We start from the raw sequence: 20,224 nt of genomic DNA, 5'->3' as shown, positions 1-20,224 counted from the left end.
CTGTCGCATCAAGGCGCTCAGATCAGACAATGGTGGCGAGCACTGCGGTGACGCTTTCCAGAAGTATCTGGAATCTCACAGCATTAGGCACCAGACGACACCACGTTACAGCAAAATGGAGTGACAGAGCGCCTCAATCGTACTCGTGAGGAGAGCGCGCGATAGTTGCTCGAAGAGAAGGGCTTGCCAAAGGAGGTGTGGGCTGAAGCAACCAACACTGCTGTTTACATCGAAAACAGAATCCCAATCACAGCGCTCAAGAAATCCTAGTATCAGCTGAACAGCGAAACACCTAAACACCCGAAGAGTAACAACACCCTTTAATATGTCCATGTCTTAGCAGCGCAAGCCCTGCTCATCAGGCATTTGCCATGCATTCGCTTTCGCTTTACGTATTGTGGGCATAGATGATGCGCGTATTTCCTACTCAGCTCCGACATCAGTCATCTTCGATGGATTGGAAACACGTGACATCGCACTCCCTGTTGCTAAGGTCTGCAGAAACGGCCATTCGAGTGCCGCCCACCACGATCCCAATCGCCGCATTGTCATACAGCTCCTTCTCCTGGCGGACGACAATTGCACCACTGTCACTTTTGGCAGTGAAGTCCGAGTGCTCGATCCAAACTGACCAGGAGTAGAAGGGCTTCGACTCGATACCAGTGTGCAGTGTCATCGACGATACGGACCGGTATTCGTTCTTGTTCGCCTTTGTTTTGCCAGACGTTCGGCCGATCATCGTCAATACGTCGGTCCGTTGGACATCTTTAGGGCTTACGAACTTGGTGATATTGTCTGCCTTTGTCTTCTGGAATCGACGCAATTCGATTGAGTCAGTATCGTCGATCGAGAACAAAGCGCAGTCAGAGTAGAAGGGATTGTCCTCGCTTGGCAACTTAAATCTTGGATTAAATCTTGGACAATTCTATCTCAATGGTCGGTTTTATCCTGACTGCGCTTTGTTTTCAATTCATGATACAACCTCAACCGAACTGCGCCTATTCCAGAAACACAGACTATGTCAGCAAGTTATTAAGCGCTGACCATGTCAAGCGAACAGACGAGTTGACTAGTTTTGGCAGGACCTCTGGCAAAACGAAAGCTAACAAAAGCGAATACATGTTCGCATCCTCTCCGACATTCCATACTGGTGTCGGGTCTTGGCACCAGATAAAATGGCTTTGGTCGCTTATTACGAGGACAGCAAGGCATATCGACTCATGGATTTGGACACACATAAAATGACGAAGGCGCGCGACGTCATCTTCAAGGGTTATCATCGACAAGCCTATCGAGTCGGTACCAGCCAAATACATTCGAGTGGAGGCATTTCCCCTGGCTGTCGCTGGCATATGGAAGGGTGCTTTGCCTTGCTCGCAGCTTTCAGTAAAGGTTGCAGCTACTTCGCGCTTGGGATCAAGGCAAGGATGTCACATCCAATGTGCGTCACGTTGGAAGCAGAGCGCAACCAAATGATCACGGGTCGCTTTACTGTCGGAGATCAAGTTCAGCTCAAGCCAACATCGAATGCTATGGCCCTCTCCATGGGTGAGATGTTGGAGCGATCTCGCTGCGTCAGCACCAGCCTTTCCCTTTGCCACCATTAGATTCATCCTTCGATGCCTCGCGCAGCCAGACCCCGGTCGAGGACGAAGAAGCGCCCATCCGTGTATAACAGTCAGCGCCATGGCAGGCGACCTGGCCCAATCGAGTCCTTCTAAGGTGGAAAAGAGCCATTGCTGCCAACACATGTCCACTCGAAAAGCATGACAACTACGGCATGGTTTGAGACGCCCACTGTTCTGCCTTGCTGGCAGGCCAGCACTTTCATCAGCCATCTTTCTGTTGCGCAGCTGGCTTCGCTTCCCGCGACTAGAAGTAGAGCGGTGTGATCCACGGACATTGGTTCTTTGTAGAGACCGTGAGCATCGCTACAGACGGATCGCTGCTGTGTTAGAATCACTATTACAGTGAGCGCAGCCCGAGCTTGAGTTTACCATATTATGCACTTCGCATCGCTGAGGTTGCAGGTGAGATTTCCTGTCGCGCTAGAATGTACTTTCGATCACTTTCGGTCATCACGACTTTCACCTGTTCAACGAATAACCTTTGCAGCAAGCAGACGACCAACGCCGACGGGAGTCAGACTGAATGACTCACATTTGCTACGAGATGTGCTCGCAGCGCCTATAAAGGCCGCCAGAATCTACGCACCTGCGTTGCTTCCTTTGCGCCTTTGTGCTTGAAGTGATATCCAGGCTGCTCGCTCTCCGAAGCCTCGATGAAGCATATCTCTTTATCCTTTGCCAAGCAGAGCCTCCTACAGTGCGGCAACGCTTGTCTGACAAGTCTTTCAAGTGTAACACCTCTGCCTACAGCTAGCGTGTATTTGCTCTGCCATGGAGGCATCACCGCCGCCGTACACAGAAAAGCCCACACTCGAGGCATTTGCTACTGACAGAATCAGACAGACGCTTCGCGAGTCAGGAGATGCGCTCTGCAGAAATGTCTACCGCTAAACTATCAGCTGGATCATCGAATATTAGCGCTTCTATTCGAATTTGCTCTCGCAAGCCTTGCCCTGCTGGTTCTTACAATTTCTATTCAGCATACTTGGTCTTGAGCACATGCCTGTAACGCGCATTGCCCCTCTCCATATCAAGCAATGCCTCATTGACTTGCTCCATCGGCCAAATCTTCTTCCACGTCTTGATGTCATGCTTCCTGACCAGTTCGAGCATGTCGGCAATTTCTTTGGGCGAGCCGATAGCCGAACCACCAATACTGATGCCATTGGCGATCAAGGGAAAGGCCAAAAAGTTGAGAGGCTTGTCTGGGACGCCCACCAACATGAACCGACCGTGCACCTTCAGCAAGGACAAATAGCCTTCGAGTTGTCCCTCCTCAAAGTCATTGACTGTACAAACAATCAAGTCGAGGCTGCGCCTGTGCGCTGAGATTGCCTTTTCTCCATCGCTTGTTGCCAAGAAATGTGTTGCACCCATCTGTTTGGCATCCTGCTCTTTTGAATGAGTTTGTGAGATGGCAGTGACTTCCGCGCCAAGTGCATGAGCGAACATGATGCCAAAATGGCCAAGACCACCGATACCGACGATGCCAACATTCGAACCTTGCTTGACATCATTTTGGAGCAATGGACTGAGGACAGTAATACCGGCACATTGCATAGATGCTGCGTCCGCTGGATGAATGCCTTCAATGGGTGTTGCAAATGTAGCTGGTCCTCGCCAATGATGGGCAAATCCACCTGCAGACTTGCCGCTGCCATCTTGGTACTCTGCGCCATACGTGCTTGTTGCGCCAGCATCGCAGTACGGGTGACGATCGTTTGTGCACTGCTCGCAAGAAAGACATGAACCAGACTGCGCTCCAACACCAGCAAAGGCGCCAATTTTGATGCCTGCTTTGCTGACATTACTGCCAATGCGAATCACCTTGCCAACGATCTCGTGGCCTACGACCACTGGGTGTGTAACAGGGGACCATCCGTAACCAGTGCGCTAAGGTTAGTCAGAGAAGGTTAAGCTGGACGAGGTAGCCATACAAGCATGTGTAAATCAGATGCACAAATGCCGGAGTAGTGAACTTGAAGCTCAATGTCATCCTCGGTCCATTGCTTGGGTTCAAAGCGGCCAAACTCCAATTTGCCAACAGCGTCTTTGTCATGTGCAAGCCAACCAACCCATTTCTCATCATCCTCTGGTACAAAGTTCACCATCTTTGGTATGCTTGGTTGTCGGGATAGTGCTTGAGGTCAACTGAGTGCTGTACTTTCATATCTGGGCGCTCGTGGGGTTTATATGCTTGTCCGGAGAATTGGACATTAGTAAAGCAGCTATCGTGGCATTTGTCATCGTGCGAGCCATGGCTGATTGAACTCCTTCGTCGGCCACGAGCGTTGATTGCGCCGATGTCGCATAGGCAATCACGTTCCCGGCAGCTTGGGACAGCACACGGATTGTCGGTTCACCGCAAATCCGCAGACTTGGTCTCCGCATTCGGCAGCTCACTAGCCCGATATCCCACTTCGACCAGCCGGCTTCACTGTCAGTCCGTCCGCTATCACGAGTCTCACCACCTGAATCACCAGAGTCACCCCTGCTCATAATCCAGCGCACATGGCATCTCGCCCTGCACTGTGTCCGCTGCTTGACTATTGTTCTCGTTTCGCAGCGTCGCAGCTCTGACCAGCCCATTTTGGCGCCTGCGCTCTGTGAAGACTGCGCCCCTCTTCTTTGTCTGTCTCTCACTCGAGCTTGAACTTATACCCAATCATCTAAACCCACATGATGGGCCACATCACACATGGCTCACATCTCTGCCCGAGTCCTGTTTCCAGCACACACACACTCGTGAGTCGTGACTTGTGAGTCCTTACACAATTCTCCGGAAGTGCGGGCTTATTATCCGAGATGGACCGGCTGGACCAAGTAAAGGCCTTCCGAGTTCCGACTCTTCGCGCAAGTGTGGTTGCCAGTGGTTGCACTGGTTAGTAATCGAGTCATCCTGCCTATGGAGGCTGTGGACTCGTAGGGCCGTAGACCAGGCCGTGGTCAGTGCCACTGTTCACTGACTCACCGATTTGCCTTGATCGGCTTTTGATGTGAAGTGACCCGATGTCAAAACTTACAGATCACGAGAGTCACGAGTCAAGACTCCTAGCTCTGCTTATCTCGCGATTACTATCATCCAGAAGGGGTCTTTGACAATTCGCGCAATGGTAGCATCCATCATCAATGAGCTCTGCATACCCTTGATCGCCCGTCAGCGTGATCTCCCTGCCTTGATCCGATGCCAACTTCGTCAAGCTCATGGTTGCGCACAAGTAAGAAGACGGTGGATTTGCGCCGCCGCCGGATGCTTGTCGTTCAATCCCGCGGGAAGTGCGGGTTTATTCTTCATTTGGTGCGGGCTGGTTCTCCAGGTAGTCGGCCTTGTGAAGTGAGTCGTGACTCGTGAGTCGTGACTCGTGACCCTTGTCCTCGGAAGCGGCTTAAAACTCAGAAGCCTTCTCCGGGTCGCGAACTCCACCAATCAATGCGGACAGTTAACCGACGACGTGACAAGGCCGTGTGAGTAAAAACTCGCGGGCGCTCAACGAGCGTTGACGCCGTCGAGCACGAGACTCGAGAGGAGGTCTTAGACTGAGGTCTAGCCAAGACTATGTTAAACAGCAAAGTAAGCGCTGCCTACTGCCTTCGCCGGCTATGGCCACGAGTCTTGCCATGTATTCGCTCTTCGCCCGCGCAGAAAGGGTTGGGCTAAGATATACGATCGGCAATGGTTCGCTATAGTGACAGTCTGGTCCCGGTTGCAGCTAGGCCGCTGCTGCTGCTTCTTCTTCGACATAGTTGATGATCTGGGACATAGAAGAGGCACTCGCCTTTTCCCTTCAGATCACTCTCGCTGCGACTTCCGCTCCTGTGCGGCTCTCTACTGCGAAGCGCTGTTAATGCTTACCATGCTGCTACTGCGCCTGGCTCAGTTGCTGGCGCTATCTTTATTCAAGCCAAGGGTTAAGGGAGGACCTCACGATGATCACGTACATGGAATTTCGCCGTACAACAAGGAACGCCAATGGCAAGGGCTCCTCCAGACTTTCGAACATAATTTGACGCCGCTGTCTGTCTCTTTATCTGCAGCAAGCATGACAAAGGGGCCCTTGCCAAGTACTGGCTTGCTGCGCGACTCAATTGTCTCCCTGCCGGCTATGAGAGCGACAAACACACCAGCCGGCACCACGGCTCAGATATGCAGATTTCATCAGTAAGCTTACTCTATTAGCACTACACCAACGCCTGATAATTGTCAATGACAACAGTGTCAACGCATCCTTAAATGCTCTCCAAGTTCAAACTTACCAAGATCAAAGGTCAATATGATCAGGGTTTGCTCTTCTTGCTCTATTGAAGCTCGCCTGCATTCGAATGTCTCGCGTCGGGCCAGCTAGCTGTTGGCTCATTGTGCGCTGGTCACGACAAACTCACTGCGCAGAACCGACAAGGCATACGAGAGTAGCGACGCAATGATGATCGCAGAATTTGTTGTACCCAGAATACGCTAGTTGTTCAACTTTGCTTCTAAAGAAACTTAGACTTGGCTTCTTCCCTGCGCTTCCGGTAGATGGCATATAGGACGAACATGGCCACCTGGGCGGCAATTAGAACGTAGACTCCACTTGATTGCTTAGATTGATGCAGCTCGAGCTGCTTTTGCACATCCTTCTCCAACAAAGCGAATCGGTCATTCATTCGCGCGACTTGCGCGGCAAGATCCTTCAAGGTGGTCTCCAAGTGGGCAGTACCAGAATTTCCAACAGCAGACGCTTGTATAGACGAGACTGTTGATTCTGTGCGCTGCAGAGTGCTTTGCATGGAGCTCAAGCTCTGCCTCAGTTGCTCGACTTGCGCCATTTGAGTTTTCAGCTGAGCAAGCTCCTGCCGCAATCCGTCCAGGGCGGTTTGCACACCAGACTGATCAATGTGATTTGTCTCGGATTGAGACGTTCCCTGCTGCGCCGATTGTGCAGGCTTGATGTTCGCAGCCGCGTGTTCTGTGGGAACAGCACCCACATTGAAGCTAAAAAGCTCATGTGAGTCTGGCATCTCTCCACTCTGACTCGAGACGCCAAAATAGTAATGTTCTGGCAGACTGAGATGAGTATTCTCAAAACACAGTGCGTCATTGTGGTAAACCTTGAATGTAGCCACGTTGTAGACCAGCTTGATGGAACTGATGGTGCCGACGTTGCGATGTGCAATCTTGCAAGCTCCGAACGCGTGCTTCTCTGCGTTTGTTTTAGCATACTGTCGTTCGATGGAAAAGGTTGATGTACCAGGAGCTTCTGCACGGGCAAACGCAAAGGTTCCGTCATTTAAATGACCGCGCAAGGCGCCTGTTCCATCGGGTTCCGCGGTCAGGAACAATCCGAGGCCATCCCAGTTATCTGGCCCTCCATAGATGTGACCACCCTGCCCGCGACCTCTCATTAGCCTTTGATCGCAACATGCGTCTGCTTACTCTGAGTGTACCAGATGGCCATGCCTTTTCCTCCATGATCTGGACCATTTACTCGATATTTGATCTCCGCCATCCAAGAATTCAATTCATTCGTTTTCTTTGCCCACACTGCTCCCATTTGGTTGGGCATTGACGGATTGAGGACGATCTGGTCCGATAGGGCCTTTGCCGCACCGAAGGTATCGTGGTCGATAAAGTTGCGTTCATCGGCTTGCACTGTATCCCAGCTAAGCAGCAGTGCAGCTGCTATACCTGCTAGACGCATTCAGCTAGTCACAAGGCTCTCCGTCTACACGCTTAGGTCTATGCTAGCTAGCCGCAAGTGCCAGCGTGGCCGTCTTGTCGCGTCTTGCTTTTCTCACGCTCGCGGGCAGATGCGGGAGTCAACAAAAAAACTTGGTCCATGACGCGACAAAGTCTCTCTACACTCCGGCTTCTGCTTTGGTGTCGGCCCTTTGCTGTGATTCGATGAGATGTCGGCTCTTCCCATCTTGCACCGTTTGGGTGCATTAGCACGAACCAACTCTGTCAAGTCTCTCATTGGATCTGTGTATTTAACAGAGACAGCGCAGGCAGAACAGCAGCAAACTTCGCCTTTCCAGGAACTGGCCCGTTCCTGGCCATGGCTCCCCAATCGGACAGAACTGAAGGGTCCGCGTCACCCAGTCGTGCTTTGTCATGGGCTTGGGTTTTTCGACAAGACTCCGGAGGCACTGCCACGGTTTCAGTTGCACTACTGGGGCGGCATCGTCGATGCTCTACGTGCTCTTGGGACAGAGGTCATCATTGCTCGCGTGCCATCTACAGGTACCATTGCAGAACGGTCACGGGCATTGCATCGTCAGCTAGAGGACGTTCTAGAGCCTGGGCAGCAGGTTAATCTCTTGGCTCACAGCATGGGAGGACTAGACTGTCGGCATTTGATCACACATATCAAGCCAACGACCTACAAACCTGTCTCTCTCATCACGCTCTCCTGTCCGCATCGTGGCTCACCCTTCATGGACTGGTGTCGGGACTACCTCAGTCTCGGTCGCGTCATCCCAAAGCTTTCTCAAGCAACGGCATCTTCCACGGAGACGGTCACCGCACCAAATCACAAGATTGAGCACGAAGAATTTATTCTGAAGCAAACAAAAGTAGACAAGGCTGTGCCGTTGTCGTCCGCCATTCTGACAAAGACCATGCTTGCTAGAATGATAGATTGTCCGGCTTATGCGAATCTCACCACAGCATACTGTCAAAAGGTCTTCAATCCCTTGACCCCAGACAGCGACGAAGTAGCTTACTACTCATTTGCAGCGTCTGCGCCGTCTGCTTTTCCAATATGGCATCCGCTGTATCTACCGCACCTGGTAGTCAGCGAAGCAGAAGGAAAGAGTAATGACGGTCTTGTTAGCGTCGACAGCTCCAGATGGGGAAAGTTTGTCGATACGGTCGATTGTGATCATTGGGATCTGCGTGGACGCGGTCTTCCGGGCAGCAAGTTTCAAGTAGTCGACTTCTATCGCGCTGTAGCAGCATTTCTATACAGTGAAGGATTCTAGAATAAGTCTGAGGCGAAGAACCAGCATGTACATGCAACAATCATTACAACTTGGCTTGTGCCTTGCGAGCCACGCAGGCCTGGATTCTGCCAGCAGGCCAAGCTTGCGGAAGGTAGATGGTCGCATCTGGCCCACTGTTCTTGATACCGAAAGGTTCCATATTGCACTCAAAGTAGTGCTTGTTGGGTAAAACATATTCCACTTCCGCCACACCAGAAAATTGAGAGATAATCTGTGAGCACATCTTGTACATGGTTGCTTGAACAGAGCAAGAAAAATCCCGGGCGAAAATGTCGAATGTTGTTTGACGGGCACCATCAAATGCTTTGCCGAAAGTAGCTGAATAAGATTTGACATTCTCAAGGCTTGCAAAAGCGGCCCAAGAGTAAGAACAATCGACGCTTGTGGAGAAAATACGATCTTGGACTTCTGGAAGTGTCGTCCACTCGTCCTTGAAGAAGCCATAGAAGGCCGATCCGGTCGACTTGAGAACGAGGAGATTCTTGATACCAGACTGCACTTTCAAGGCTCCTTTCCGGGTGGAATCGCAAACAGCCGTCCTCAGCTCTTCGCCATCCCTGTAGAATGAATGTGCGTGTCTTTCGCCAGTGCTCATTGTCATTTTGCTCCATCGATGCTGCGTAACCTCACAATGCGCCCCACTTACATGGGCGAAACGCTCAAGCGAAGTAAAGTGGTTGGCAACAATGGCGGCGAAGACCTCTGGCTGCGAGAAGTCGTGCAGCTTGGCCAGCAAGTACACCGTATTCTTTTGTGTGTCGGTGGGCACGACGCTCGCATTATCCTCCTTGGTGTATGACTCGGTAAATTCCCCTGTAAGCAGAATAAGGACAGTGTACTCGATGACCTCTTGCTTCTTGGGGTCGTGCTTGTCGACGAGCTTCTTGAGGAACTTTACCTCTTGCTTCCCGTAGCGATTCGACTTGAGGTAGACTTCCGCCATTGTGTTGGTTGGCAATAAACCAGGAAGACCTTTGTGCAGGACGGCCTCTTATAAGAGCTCTCGGCGAAGCGCGTCCGCGGTCGGTGATATGCGATAAGTGCGATCTGGGAGATATGAATTTGACGAGCTTGAGGCGCACGAGCACAGCAGCGCCACGGGCATCGTCTGCTTCTACACAATATACACACGCTCGCGTGAATCACAACAGGCTGGATCGGACTCTGTATCTGTCATCTGCTCAAGGCCTTCTGGCTCCTGCTCCATTCTGGCCATTTAAAAGTGCCTTTGTTAGACTGCATGAGCCAAGCTGGCGCTACCACGAACGTACTCTCCCCGCTCGACATATCAGCCAAACTTGCTCAATGTGATCAGCTGGCAAAACAAGATGACCGCGCCTCCAAGTTTGTTGTGCTCTTCATTCTACTCGACGTTCTTTCAGTGAGCTCCGACCCACAAGTCATTTCAAAGTGCTGGCATAAAATAGACGGGCGGCTCTTGGACAAAATGCTGCTCTCTAGTAAGCACACCATGTCGTCTCAATGCTAACGAATAGTCGAAACAGCAAGTGTCTCTGGTAGTGAAGCTACAGATTTGGCACTGCTTGGCCTGTCGATCCTGCATGCTTTTGCCGGTTTTCAAATTGTCAGCCAGCTCAGATCGTTTCGCAGACGCGCCGATGCAGTCATGGAATTTATAAGCCGCAGACTCAGGTCAGAAGATTCGAGTCAAAGAGAAGCTCTTTCAAAGGCCTTGACGGTGTTGCAAAGTATTGGCGCCGAAGCAGATGGAGCTATTCATGTCTTGACCAGCAAGCGATTTGCCAAGTTTGCTATGGCCATCACGGATACTCAGAATCAATTGGGATTGCAATTACTTGCCTTGTGTGTAAATCAGGCTTCGACAGTACCAAAGGAGACCTCCGAGCTCTTTGAAACGATCTTCACTGAGCTTCTCGAACAAATGGAGCGACAAATTTGGAAAGGCGACACGTTCTTGAGGGCGCTTCCATTGGTCAATGCCATCGTACTGCAAAGCAATGTCGTTGTCAAGCTAGATGAGCATGACAAGAAGCTGAAGGACTTTCTGAAATCTGCCCTGCTTTGTCCAGCAAAAGGAACAAGCTACGCAGACGCTCTTCTTCTCATGACAATCATACTGCAACGCCACGGAGTGGAGTGGTTGAACTTGCAGGATGCTGCAGAAAGGACTTTTCTCGTGGTACTTGGCAGTCTTGCTGCTGCAGATATCCGTGCAAGGCTATCATCAACGAGCACGCGAGGGCAAACAGATCATGTTCAGTTTACAGAAGTGGAAGAGATGCATCTGGCTTGCAACTATGATCTCATGCATTGCATATGCGTTTACCTGGCAACGTCAGACGAGATGCCATTCGATTCTGAGCAGATCCTACGGCTTCGCGATGACTTTAGTGCTGCATTCGGCGAGACCATCTTATACCTGCGGGAGAGGTGGGATCGCTCTTCTTACAGTGGTATCGATCCCGCGTTCAAAAATGAGAACAATGCAGACGAGACCCTTCCCAGCTCCCCTTGTATCATTGCCTGCACAAGGGCGCTCTGCTTCTGGCTGCAAGAAGATGAGAGCCTCCATCTGCAAGCTAGCCATATCATTGATGTGTTGTTTTCCTTTCTGGCGCTAGAAGCCAAAGTTGGGGTGGCGTACAGCGCGTGGATCTTCCCAGCTCTGGACGCTCTGGTGACGACTGATGATGGACGCAATATGTTCAATACGTCGAATGGCTGGCCAGTGGTAGAAGCGCATTTGCTTGATTTGGCTGATCGCGTCAATCGTGGAGCTGCTTCGGTGAATCGAAATCGGGTGGAGGAAGCGCATTGTTGCCTGTCTGTTCTTCAATCAGTCAATGCAGCTAGATTTGATGCGTGGATGGCCAGGCATGAGGATGTTCTAATGCGCATGCTCAGCTCGTGATTCATTTCTCTAGGGGATGAATGGGAGTCTGCTTGGGACTTTCTTCTTGTATTCGATATAATCACTGCCGAAGAACTTGATGAGCCAGTATTCTTCTGCCGTGATGTTAGCATAGTTTCAAGTATTGCATACACTTATCTGATGCGTGCGGAAAAGAAGCGATGCAGGACAACGGCAAACATGCATGTGCTTAGCACATTGGACATCATGATCTGCGTACCAACGCCAAACCAAAAGAAGCCAAAGTAGGAGGGATGTCTCATGTATCTTGAGTCAGCGTGGAGACGAGGAAGAGAGTCTAACTTGTAAATGCCATCCTGCACGAGGACATGCTCGTCATGTTTCTGTACTGCGAGTTGATGAGAAAAACTCTTGCCTGCGTGAATCATCGCCAGTGACCTCACTGCTTGGCCAATCATAAGAAGAACGAATCCCAGCGAGAAAGCCACTGGCACGCGACCTTGACCCAATGTCGTAGCAGTATAGCGACGAGAGATTATTGTGTGCTCTAAAATACCTGAAATGAGAGCCATCCAGTACGCCTTTCCGTTGCTTGTCAGGAGGAAAGCTGTGGTCAGCGATGTCACACCTCTAGTCACTTGATTACAGGTTGTTGAGACGCGTACAGTGTTGTACCGAGCTGTGATCCAGTATTCCAACAGATGGAAGAGTGCCAGCAATGCAATGTAGATGGCCAGTTCGGGATGTGTAGGTGTGATGAAGACTGCCCAGGTCAAGGATGTGCCAAGAACAGTGCCGAGAGCAGCTGCAATCAGAGCGACCTGGTCAGGAGCATTTGTTTCTGTCTCGGAGTCCTTTCCAGGACGAGACATAGAGAGCTGATATTGTGTAGCTAGTAGTTGAGTGTGTTTTTCATGTAGCAGGTAGAGAGCAGAGCAGAGCAGTGTCAGCAGTGGTCGTTGCAGTTGTTGCCGTCACATGCGCCGTGTGCAGCCAGCGCCAGGGGGCCTCCATCAAATTTGGAGTTGAGATCTGATCGTGGCTCCTGCTGCTTCTGCTGCTCGCCTCGGCCAAAAGTGGTTTTCGTCGCAGTGTGGACACTGTGGAGCCAGAACCCCCGCGCACTGTCCCGATGTCTTCCGCGGCCATCGCAGTCCTCGACCCAGCCATCCATATAGACACCCTTACAGCTCACACAGCATCTCGGCCCTCGACAGTCTTCTCCCTGCTGATCAAGACACCCAATGAGCAAAGTAACAGACAAAAAGACCGCAGGTCCCGTGCATCTTGTCGCAGGCGGCGTCGCAGGTCTCTGTGAGGCTCTCGCGTGCCATCCACTCGACACCATCAAAGTCAGGATGCAGCTCTCGACCCGAGCAAGACTTCCAGGGGTATGTCGACTGGCTTACTCAAGGGGAGAAAACTGACAAGACACAGGCGAAAAAGAGAGGCTTCTTTACAGTCGGCCGTGACATTGTGCGCAAGGAATCGCCCCTGGCATTGTACAAAGGTCTCGGTGCCGTTGTGACAGGTATCGTGCCAAAGATGGCCATTCGTTTCAGTTCCTTCGAGGCGTACAAAAAGCTCCTGGCAGACCCTGTAACCGGCAAAGTTGCGACAGGCTCCGTCTTTCTTGCTGGTCTCGGTGCAGGTATCACAGAGGCTGTGGCAGTTGTCTCGCCCATGGAGTGCATCAAGATCCGTTTGCAAGCTCAGCACCACTCTATGGCTGATCCTCTGGATGTGCCTCGCTACCGCAATGCTGCCCACGCAGCCTACACAATTGTCCGGGAAGAAGGATTCGCGACGCTGTACAGGGGTGTCACCTTGACTGCTACTCGGCAAGCGACCAACCAAGCTGTCAACTTTACAGCCTACCAAGAGTTCCAAAAATGGGCAAAGGACTACCAGAACCTCACTGCCCTGCCAGCCTACCAAAATTTCGTTCTAGGTGGTCTTTCTGGTGCTATGGGTCCTATGTCCAATGCACCAATCGATACCATCAAAACGCGCATTCAGCGTGGCGCATCTACCGATGGTACCACTGGTGCGCGACGAATCATCAACGTTACAAAAGAGCTTGTTGCCAAGGAAGGTGTGTCTGCTTTGTACAAAGGCATCACCCCCCGTGTTCTGCGTGTTGCGCCAGGACAGGCTGTCACCTTCATGATTTACGAGCGTGTCAAGACTTGGCTCGAGGGCGGTGTGCTTGATCACTCGGTACAAGAAATCACAAAGTCGATCGCTAAGTAATCAACTAGACATAGTCTGCATAAAAAGGCATCAGGCATCGGAACGAGAGCTCAAGAAGCTATGCAGCACCTTCATTGCTGTGCTCATACATCCTCGAATTCATCATCATCTGAGTCGCTCCCGGGTGCTTTACTCATGCTGGGGGAAGGCGCTGAAGACATGGATGCTACAGGTGCAGATTGCACAGCAGCAGCACTGCCGACATCCTCAAATGCTTCTTCCTCGTCATCCTGGTCCACCTCGTCATCTTCGGAGTCCTCCTTCTTGATCAGAGCCTGTGCCTTTAGTGATCTGTAATAAGCCTCCACTTCGTTCTCTGTCGAGGCATCCAATCTCGTCAACTTAGTCTCCTCTTCGTCGGACTCCAGGGCCGATGGCTCTTGCGCGGTGATGGACTCTCCAGAAATGGTAGATTGCATGTGCCAGTCAGGCAACTGATTCTTCTGCGCTTGCTCTAGCCTTCTTGCCTTCTCTACTGGCGACTCGGTTTGAAGAGCATCATAGTCAATAGAGACCCCCAGGGCTGCAGTTGTCGTCACTTCGGCCGCCATCGAGTTGGTTGATCTAGTGACTTTTGTGTTTCCTGCCGTATCGAGCAGTTCTGATGGCAGGATAGCCTGCTGCAAAGCAGAGTTGAAGTCGTTATTTGGCACAAAGCTTGCGTCAATCTCCTTGAGGGTACTGATAATCTTACTCGTCTGTTTTTGAAGCCGTCCCAAGCGTTCTTGTGACGCTCGACTTTCAAGCGACTCTTCGTCGTCGGCCAGCAATGCTCCACAGTCTGCACAGTTGAACCCTTGCCCATCTGACGCAACAAGCGGGAGGACGTCCAAAGGTCCATACCGTCTAGCACAATACGGGCAGACATAGCCCTTTGAGTCGAAGTCGTTCCTTGACTTCTCCTCGATCACCCTGACGAGCTTGTGTAGCCGGAACTTGATTGCGTCTGTCGCATCTCGATAATCCACGTAGTAGTAAGACCTATTGATTGGCCTCGTTTGCCCGTCTTTATACTCAACCTTGGTCTGCATTGTGATGAGTCTGTCTTCCCGGAGCCGACCGCAGAGCTTGCGGATCTCTTGATTCTGTAGACCCATGATGAGCGATATGTAGTCGTCACGGATGGCCGAGTGCTTGAGGATGATGTCTAGCAGAATACAGTGTTTCGGCTGATAGAAGCCACGAACAACTTGCCGTAGCAGAGCTTTGACATGGATAAGTGCATCTGAGCTCGACTGCCCTGTGGTAGCCGCAGCCATACCCTCTATGGTAGTCTATAGGCGGCACACGACAGCTGGAGCAGGTGCCAGCTTGGCTTTGACGATGGTAGATAACTTGAGTCTGCTTCCAGTGGTAGTTCCAGTGAGCGTGGGTTGCTTTTTTATTTTTTGAGCGCATCCATCAGCTGCAGCTCCAACCACCAAGCGGCCTTGTTCGACACGGCATCTTATGGGTTCCTTCAAGGAAAAGCGCTCCTCAGGAATGAGGCAGAAGCGCATGTCGTCCTCAGGCGACGCCAACCATCCACAGGCCAAGAAACACCTAGGGTCAAAGCTCAAGAAGGGTAAGCGGCGGACGTATGACACGACGGAGCTGGTCCAAGGAAATTCGCGCGAAGTGGGCGAAGATGACGTTGAAGCATTCGACGAGTATAAACATTTCCACGGCTTCTTGTCTTCCATCGACCCTAATGCGCTGGCCAAACGAGTCAGCAAACAGAAGCGTGTCGTGGCCACGGCAGACACCTTGCCTACGTTCAACAGAGCAATCCAGGCTGTTCCTGTAAAAGCGCATCCGCGGCAGTCCAAGCCTTCACATGCTGACTCCCATTCGGAAGCCGACGACTCCGATCTCGACACTGCGAGCGAAGGCGATTTATCCATTACCGGGTTGGATGATATAGTATCGACCTCTGGCTCGGACGGTCTCGTTGAAGGGGATTCTCTTATAGACAGCGAGGACTCGAGTGGTGACGACGGCATTGAAGCAGACTACGAAACACTCAACCGAAGTTTCAAGAACCAACCATCCGCATCGCTTCGCCTGCCCATCAAATCGCGCGATGGTCGAGTTCACTTGATGGACAACGAAAAACCTCAACTCGACAAACTACCGAAGCTTTTGTTACATGTAGAGACGCCGTCGTCGAGCACTGAAGCCGAAAGCGACACCGAGCAAGTCGCGGAACCGACTCTGACGCCCGCACAAAAGCTAGCGCAGACGAAAGAGGCCCTCGCACGCATTGCCTCGTCCATTATTGAAGATCCGGAAGATGAGATTGACTCGCTGGGCAAGCTTCGTGAGGTCCTGCTGCACGGCAATATTCGCGAGCAACAATTTGCGCTTCTCACTATGACTGCAGTATATAAGGACATCATTCCTGGATATCGCATCAGACCTCTCACAGACGTGGAAAAGGCGGAAAAGGTCACCAAGGAAATCAAAAAGACACGGAACTTTGAGCAAGGGCTTGTAAATAACTACCAACAATTCATCAACAGTCTCATGTCGTTTTGCAAGACCAACAGGCGTGCGTCTATGGCTGGAAGCTCGCATCCTTTGAAGCGTGCAGCTGTAATAGCTTCTTGTTCTTTGCTCTCCTCTGCCCCTCATTTCAACTTTCGCACAGAGCTATTCTCCATCTTGGTCAATCAGATATGCCGCAAGACTATAGATGAACTTTTCTCGAAGAGTCTTTCGACTCTGATTGAGATTTTTGCTGGCGACGAGGATGGCGATGCATCATTCGAGGCAGTGAGACTTTTGACAAAAAAGATGAAGGACCGAGAATATCAAGTCGACGAGAGCACAATAGCTGCTTTTCTGCATTTGCGACTTCTCAGGGAATTGGATGTGCGAGCATCTGCTTCGAAGGTGGATCGCAAGGCAAAGATTGAGCGCAAATTTATCAATAAGAGGAACAAGAAGCTCATGAAGTCCCAGAAAGAGGTAGAAAAGGATCTGCGAGAGGCAGAGGCCACTGTTGATGTGGAGACCAGGGAGCGCCTGCAAAGTGACACACTCAAGCTTGTGTTTGCGGCCTACTTCCGCATACTGCAAACAGGGAATCGCTCAGTCATGGGTGCTGCTCTTGAAGGCTTGGCGCGCTTTGCACATCTCATCAATGTTGATTTCTTTGGAGACTTGCTTGAAGTCTTGAAGCAATTGCTTGCGGATGTCAATGACGATGCTGAAAAGACGCTCTCGACGCGAGCATCTCTGCTGTGCATCGTAACTGCTTTTGCTCTACAAACAGGTCAAAGTGGCACAAAGGAGACGATGACACTTGACCTTTCTATGTTTCTGCAAGAGCTGTATTCTACCATGCTAGAGCTAAGCTTCAATACGGATGTGGAGAAAAACTTCCGTGAAGATGCTCAAATGGACAGTAAGCAAAGGGCAACTATCAATGTGGCGACGGAAGCAGAGATGCTCATTCGAGCGCTGGACGCCGTGTTCTTCAAGCAGAGAGCGCAGTCGACACAGGCCAGACTTTCGGCATTCGTCAAGCGATTGTCCATTTGTGCCGCCAACTTTCCGGAAAAGTCGGCTGCTGGGTCTTTGGAGCTCATCAAGCGCCTGGCCGCTCGCTACAGCAGATTAGTGTCTCTCTACAACACCGATGATACTGCTGCTGATGGTGCGTATGACGGAACCACCAACAGTCTGGAGCTGACAAACACATCTACGACTAATGCTTACGAGTTGGCCTTGTTTCAGAGGCACTTTTCGCCAAAGGTCAGGACTGCTGCAACGTCGCTGCTGGAAACACTGCGTGAATCTGCATCGAATGTACGCCACTGATCTTGTAGCTGCTATCAATGAATGAAGTAGAGTATCCAGATGATCCAGTGAATGTGCTGCCTCGTGTCAGTCCATCTCGTTGCCCCTACAGCCTCAGCTCAGCCTACAGGTCGCGTCCAAGTTGCTCTCGCGCATAGGCAGTGAGACAGTAACAGCAGCTTGGTACATGAATGGGGGGCTTACATGCGCTGGGCATATTTAGTCTTGGAGTCATCTCTGGAGGTGCCATCCTATACAGCACGCGACCGAAAGGCGTCGCTTTAGAAAGTCAACTAGTCCCGAAAAGACCAGACGGACTTCCAGCGACAGTCTCACCTGCTAGCATACTGCAGTACGGGCTGCCAGGGCCTATCTCAGACTTGAGTGTCCGCACTGCTTATGTTTCTGGCTATGACAGGCGAATGAGAAACCCAGCATGGGTTGCGGAACATTTAACACCGGAGAGGTTAGCAGAGCGTGTGGGCAATCGTGGCAAGAGTCTCTTTGTCGAGGACGAGTCCATTCCGGCAAAGTATAGAGCCAGTCTCAAAGACTATGCTCGGAGTGGCTATGATCGTGGGCATCAAGTTCCAGCAGCGGACTGCAAGTTCTCGCAACAAGCTATGGACGAGACATTTGCCTTGAGCAACATCTGTCCACAGGTCGGCGAGGGATTCAATCGGGACTACTGGGCGCACTTTGAGGATTTCTGCAGAAGACTGACTGGCAAGTATCAATCCGTCCGCATCATCACGGGGCCTCTCTACCTTCCTTGCCGCGACATTGACGGCAAGTGGAGGGTCTCATACGAAGTGATTGGCAACCCAGCAAGCGTAGCAGTGCCGACCCATTTCTTCAAGGTAATCGTTGCGGATCAAGGCAATCTGTCCGACATGCCCGCAGTGGGAGCCTTCGTACTGCCAAATGCGCCCATCAGTAACAGTACCAAGTTGGGAGACTTTCTCGTGCCCTTGGATGCCGTGGAAAGGGCGAGTGGGCTCGACTTTCTCCCGCGCTTGCCAGTGAACCGGCGGAAGGAGCTATGTCGAGAGGTCGACTGCTCCATCATGGTTCGGCTCTTTGAGAAGAGTAATCAAGGTTTGCTTGCCTCGCCCAAAGCAAAGCTGTAAGTGCGTCTGCAGAAAGTACGTTATAACCCGGCATTGCCTTCATGCTACATCTAAAGGTTTCCCGCGCTCTGCTCTTGTTGCACACGCTCGATGTAACTACGCTCTGGCTCGTTAGCATTCGCTCCACTGCGGCAATTAGAGTCGCTTACGGATGACGCCCCAGGCTTGTGTGTAGAGATCTAGCTTGTTAGTAATGGGGATGATGAGCCATGAAACACACTGTTGCACTGAGAGATGCATTTGATTTGGCCTCCCGTCAAGGAAGACTCGGGATTAGGAACACACTTGTCGAAGCATGCGCTTGTCATCTTGGAAACGAGGTCTTGGGCATGTGCTACAGACATCTCTTGCCGCACCTGGGCCTTGAGCTGCTGGACTTTATTGGAACCTCCGAGCTCAGAAAGCGGCGTCATACCAGACTGCGGGCTCTCTGCACCATCTGCAGCCTTGTGTGTCTTGTTGCCTCCGAAGCCGAAGACCATAGCTGTGTTACTTCCTGAGTATCTGTCTGCAGCTTGATGGAAGCCTCGTTCGGAGGTCAGAGACACGAAACAAAAAGAAGAAACGTCACGCGAACAAGACACCAGCAGCACACATCCAGCCAGACATCAGCCAGGCTCTATACAGCGTGTTGCCGAGCTAACCCTTGATTGTGCAAGCATGTTCCATGTCCTGCTGACCGCAATGCTTTCGGCTGCCATGGCAACCGCACAGGACGACGTGCGACAAGTTCCCTTGCGCACACACTCGCTGCAGAAGCCCTATCTTGACCAGGACTTTCATTCCAGATGGTGGGACTATGGAGGCACAACAGTCGTCGATACCGCCAACCACATCCGTCTAACGTATGATCGTCAGCACAGCACAGGAATGCTTTGGTCCAGGCTTCCAATCACCGCAACCAACTATGAGATTGAGTTTGAGTTCAAGATTCATGGACGGGGAGCTGGCCTGTTTGGTGACGGCATGGCCATGTGGCTCACAACAAGTAGCGGAGAGATGGGCCCTGTCTTTGGGAACAAGGATCAATTTACAGGCCTAGGCATCTTCATTGACACGTACAAGAATGGCCGCTCAGGCGTCACATTTCCGTACATCAGTGCTATGCTCGGAAATGGGCAGACAGCCTATGATGTCCAAAATGACGGCCAGGGAACTGAGCTTGCCGGCTGCTCCGCTCGTGGAATTCGCGATGCGCCAGTACCAACGAAAGGACGACTGACGTATTACAAGGACAGCTATCTTAAGTTCGAACTGCAGTACAAGTCAGAAGGGGAGTGGACTGAGTGCTTCACGGTTCCAAAAGTCGAGATTCCCAACGTCGCTTACCTCGGCTTCACGGCCATTACTGGAGAAGTGAGCGACTTCCACGACATCATCTCTGTCCAGTCCAGGAACGTCTTCTCTTCAAGCAGTGGGCCCAGTGCGCCCATAGGATTTGCCAAGTATAAGAGCTCGTCCCACGCTGGAAAGGGATCCTGGTTAGGCTTCCTGACGAAAATAGTGTTGTTCCTGCTAGTGTGCGCAGCTGGATTGTATGGCTACCAGCGATACAGGAAGGCCTCGCGCAAGCAATATCGAGGATTCGAGTAATG

General features: G+C 51.5%; 14 protein-coding genes across 14 annotated transcripts; 7 read left to right on the top strand and 7 right to left on the bottom strand.

Annotated features, from left to right (window-relative positions):
- The first annotated feature begins 1,508 nt into the window (after window positions 1-1,508).
- On the top strand, window positions 1,509-1,898 carry BCR37DRAFT_378186 (uncharacterized protein). The gene has a single exon (XM_040868989.1). The coding sequence runs from the start codon at window positions 1,528-1,530 to the stop codon at window positions 1,768-1,770; it is 243 nt and encodes an 80-aa protein (XP_040726906.1). The 5' UTR covers window positions 1,509-1,527; the 3' UTR covers window positions 1,771-1,898.
- A 142-nt stretch (window positions 1,899-2,040) lies between these two features.
- BCR37DRAFT_378185 (uncharacterized protein) lies at window positions 2,041-2,520 on the bottom strand. The gene has a single exon (XM_040868988.1). The coding sequence runs from the start codon at window positions 2,446-2,448 to the stop codon at window positions 2,188-2,190; it is 261 nt and encodes an 86-aa protein (XP_040726905.1). The 5' UTR covers window positions 2,449-2,520; the 3' UTR covers window positions 2,041-2,187.
- Window positions 2,267-4,238, bottom strand: BCR37DRAFT_259627 (NADP-dependent alcohol dehydrogenase). The gene is made up of 3 exons (XM_040866708.1): window positions 3,566-4,238; window positions 2,596-3,521; window positions 2,267-2,527 (listed from the first exon to the last, which is right to left on the bottom strand). The coding sequence occupies exons 1-2, from the start codon at window positions 3,737-3,739 to the stop codon at window positions 2,601-2,603; spliced, it is 1,095 nt and encodes a 364-aa protein (XP_040726904.1). The 5' UTR covers window positions 3,740-4,238; the 3' UTR covers window positions 2,267-2,527; window positions 2,596-2,600.
- Window positions 4,239-6,101: 1,863 nt separating this feature from the next.
- Window positions 6,102-7,306, bottom strand: BCR37DRAFT_345102 (concanavalin A-like lectin/glucanase domain-containing protein; the record flags this gene model as incomplete). The annotated part of the gene is made up of 3 exons (XM_040867602.1): window positions 6,102-6,808; window positions 6,857-6,992; window positions 7,028-7,306. The coding sequence occupies 3 exons, from the start codon at window positions 7,304-7,306 to the stop codon at window positions 6,102-6,104; spliced, it is 1,122 nt and encodes a 373-aa protein (XP_040726903.1).
- A 208-nt stretch (window positions 7,307-7,514) lies between these two features.
- Window positions 7,515-8,588, top strand: BCR37DRAFT_345326 (Alpha/Beta hydrolase protein; the record flags this gene model as incomplete). The annotated part of the gene is made up of 2 exons (XM_040867616.1): window positions 7,515-8,067; window positions 8,182-8,588. The coding sequence occupies 2 exons, from the start codon at window positions 7,515-7,517 to the stop codon at window positions 8,586-8,588; spliced, it is 960 nt and encodes a 319-aa protein (XP_040726902.1).
- A 21-nt stretch (window positions 8,589-8,609) lies between these two features.
- BCR37DRAFT_259465 (uncharacterized protein) lies at window positions 8,610-9,671 on the bottom strand. The gene has a single exon (XM_040866707.1). It carries the CDS (start codon window positions 9,550-9,552, stop codon window positions 8,632-8,634), a length of 921 nt encoding a protein of 306 aa, XP_040726901.1. The 5' UTR covers window positions 9,553-9,671; the 3' UTR covers window positions 8,610-8,631.
- A 21-nt stretch (window positions 9,672-9,692) lies between these two features.
- Window positions 9,693-11,608, top strand: BCR37DRAFT_378177 (Neurochondrin-domain-containing protein). The gene is made up of 2 exons (XM_040868987.1): window positions 9,693-10,069; window positions 10,106-11,608. Exons 1-2 carry the CDS (start codon window positions 9,850-9,852, stop codon window positions 11,500-11,502), a joined length of 1,617 nt encoding a protein of 538 aa, XP_040726900.1. The 5' UTR covers window positions 9,693-9,849; the 3' UTR covers window positions 11,503-11,608.
- On the bottom strand, window positions 11,496-12,241 carry BCR37DRAFT_378176 (Isoprenylcysteine carboxyl methyltransferase family-domain-containing protein). The gene has a single exon (XM_040868986.1). It carries the CDS (start codon window positions 12,033-12,035, stop codon window positions 11,637-11,639), a length of 399 nt encoding a protein of 132 aa, XP_040726899.1. The 5' UTR covers window positions 12,036-12,241; the 3' UTR covers window positions 11,496-11,636.
- Window positions 12,242-12,707: 466 nt separating this feature from the next.
- On the top strand, window positions 12,708-13,716 carry BCR37DRAFT_345077 (mitochondrial carrier; the record flags this gene model as incomplete). The annotated part of the gene is made up of 2 exons (XM_040867599.1): window positions 12,708-12,854; window positions 12,895-13,716. The coding sequence occupies 2 exons, from the start codon at window positions 12,708-12,710 to the stop codon at window positions 13,714-13,716; spliced, it is 969 nt and encodes a 322-aa protein (XP_040726898.1).
- Window positions 13,717-13,991: 275 nt separating this feature from the next.
- BCR37DRAFT_336390 (TFIIE alpha subunit-domain-containing protein) lies at window positions 13,992-14,927 on the bottom strand (the record flags this gene model as incomplete). Its single annotated transcript, XM_040867223.1, has 1 exon — window positions 13,992-14,927. A coding segment is annotated over one exon (936 nt), but the record flags the coding sequence as incomplete, so codon positions are not given.
- A 769-nt stretch (window positions 14,928-15,696) lies between these two features.
- BCR37DRAFT_332412 (nucleolar complex-associated protein-domain-containing protein) lies at window positions 15,697-17,502 on the top strand (the record flags this gene model as incomplete). Its single annotated transcript, XM_040867061.1, has 1 exon — window positions 15,697-17,502. A coding segment is annotated over one exon (1,806 nt), but the record flags the coding sequence as incomplete, so codon positions are not given.
- A 110-nt stretch (window positions 17,503-17,612) lies between these two features.
- Window positions 17,613-18,808, top strand: BCR37DRAFT_378170 (uncharacterized protein). The gene is made up of 2 exons (XM_040868985.1): window positions 17,613-18,732; window positions 18,779-18,808. The coding sequence occupies exon 1, from the start codon at window positions 17,691-17,693 to the stop codon at window positions 18,627-18,629; it is 939 nt and encodes a 312-aa protein (XP_040726895.1). The 5' UTR covers window positions 17,613-17,690; the 3' UTR covers window positions 18,630-18,732; window positions 18,779-18,808.
- Window positions 18,680-19,111, bottom strand: BCR37DRAFT_391792 (Tim10/DDP family zinc finger-domain-containing protein; the record flags this gene model as incomplete). Its single annotated transcript, XM_040871048.1, has 3 exons — window positions 18,680-18,732; window positions 18,779-18,808; window positions 18,850-19,111. 3 exons carry the CDS (start codon window positions 19,109-19,111, stop codon window positions 18,680-18,682), a joined length of 345 nt encoding a protein of 114 aa, XP_040726894.1.
- Window positions 19,112-19,313: 202 nt separating this feature from the next.
- BCR37DRAFT_402232 (legume-like lectin family-domain-containing protein) lies at window positions 19,314-20,222 on the top strand (the record flags this gene model as incomplete). Its single annotated transcript, XM_040871897.1, has 1 exon — window positions 19,314-20,222. One exon carries the CDS (start codon window positions 19,314-19,316, stop codon window positions 20,220-20,222), a length of 909 nt encoding a protein of 302 aa, XP_040726893.1.
- Window positions 20,223-20,224: the final 2 nt, after the last annotated feature.

The sequence above is a fragment of the Protomyces lactucae-debilis genome, assembly GCF_002105105.1.
Source record: "Protomyces lactucae-debilis strain 12-1054 chromosome Unknown BCR37scaffold_5, whole genome shotgun sequence".
In the NCBI taxonomy this organism is placed as follows: Eukaryota; Fungi; Ascomycota; class Taphrinomycetes; order Taphrinales; family Protomycetaceae; genus Protomyces; species Protomyces lactucae-debilis.
The sequence above is the reverse complement of the archived record's forward strand: the minus strand, read 5'-3'. Positions and strand labels throughout refer to the sequence as shown.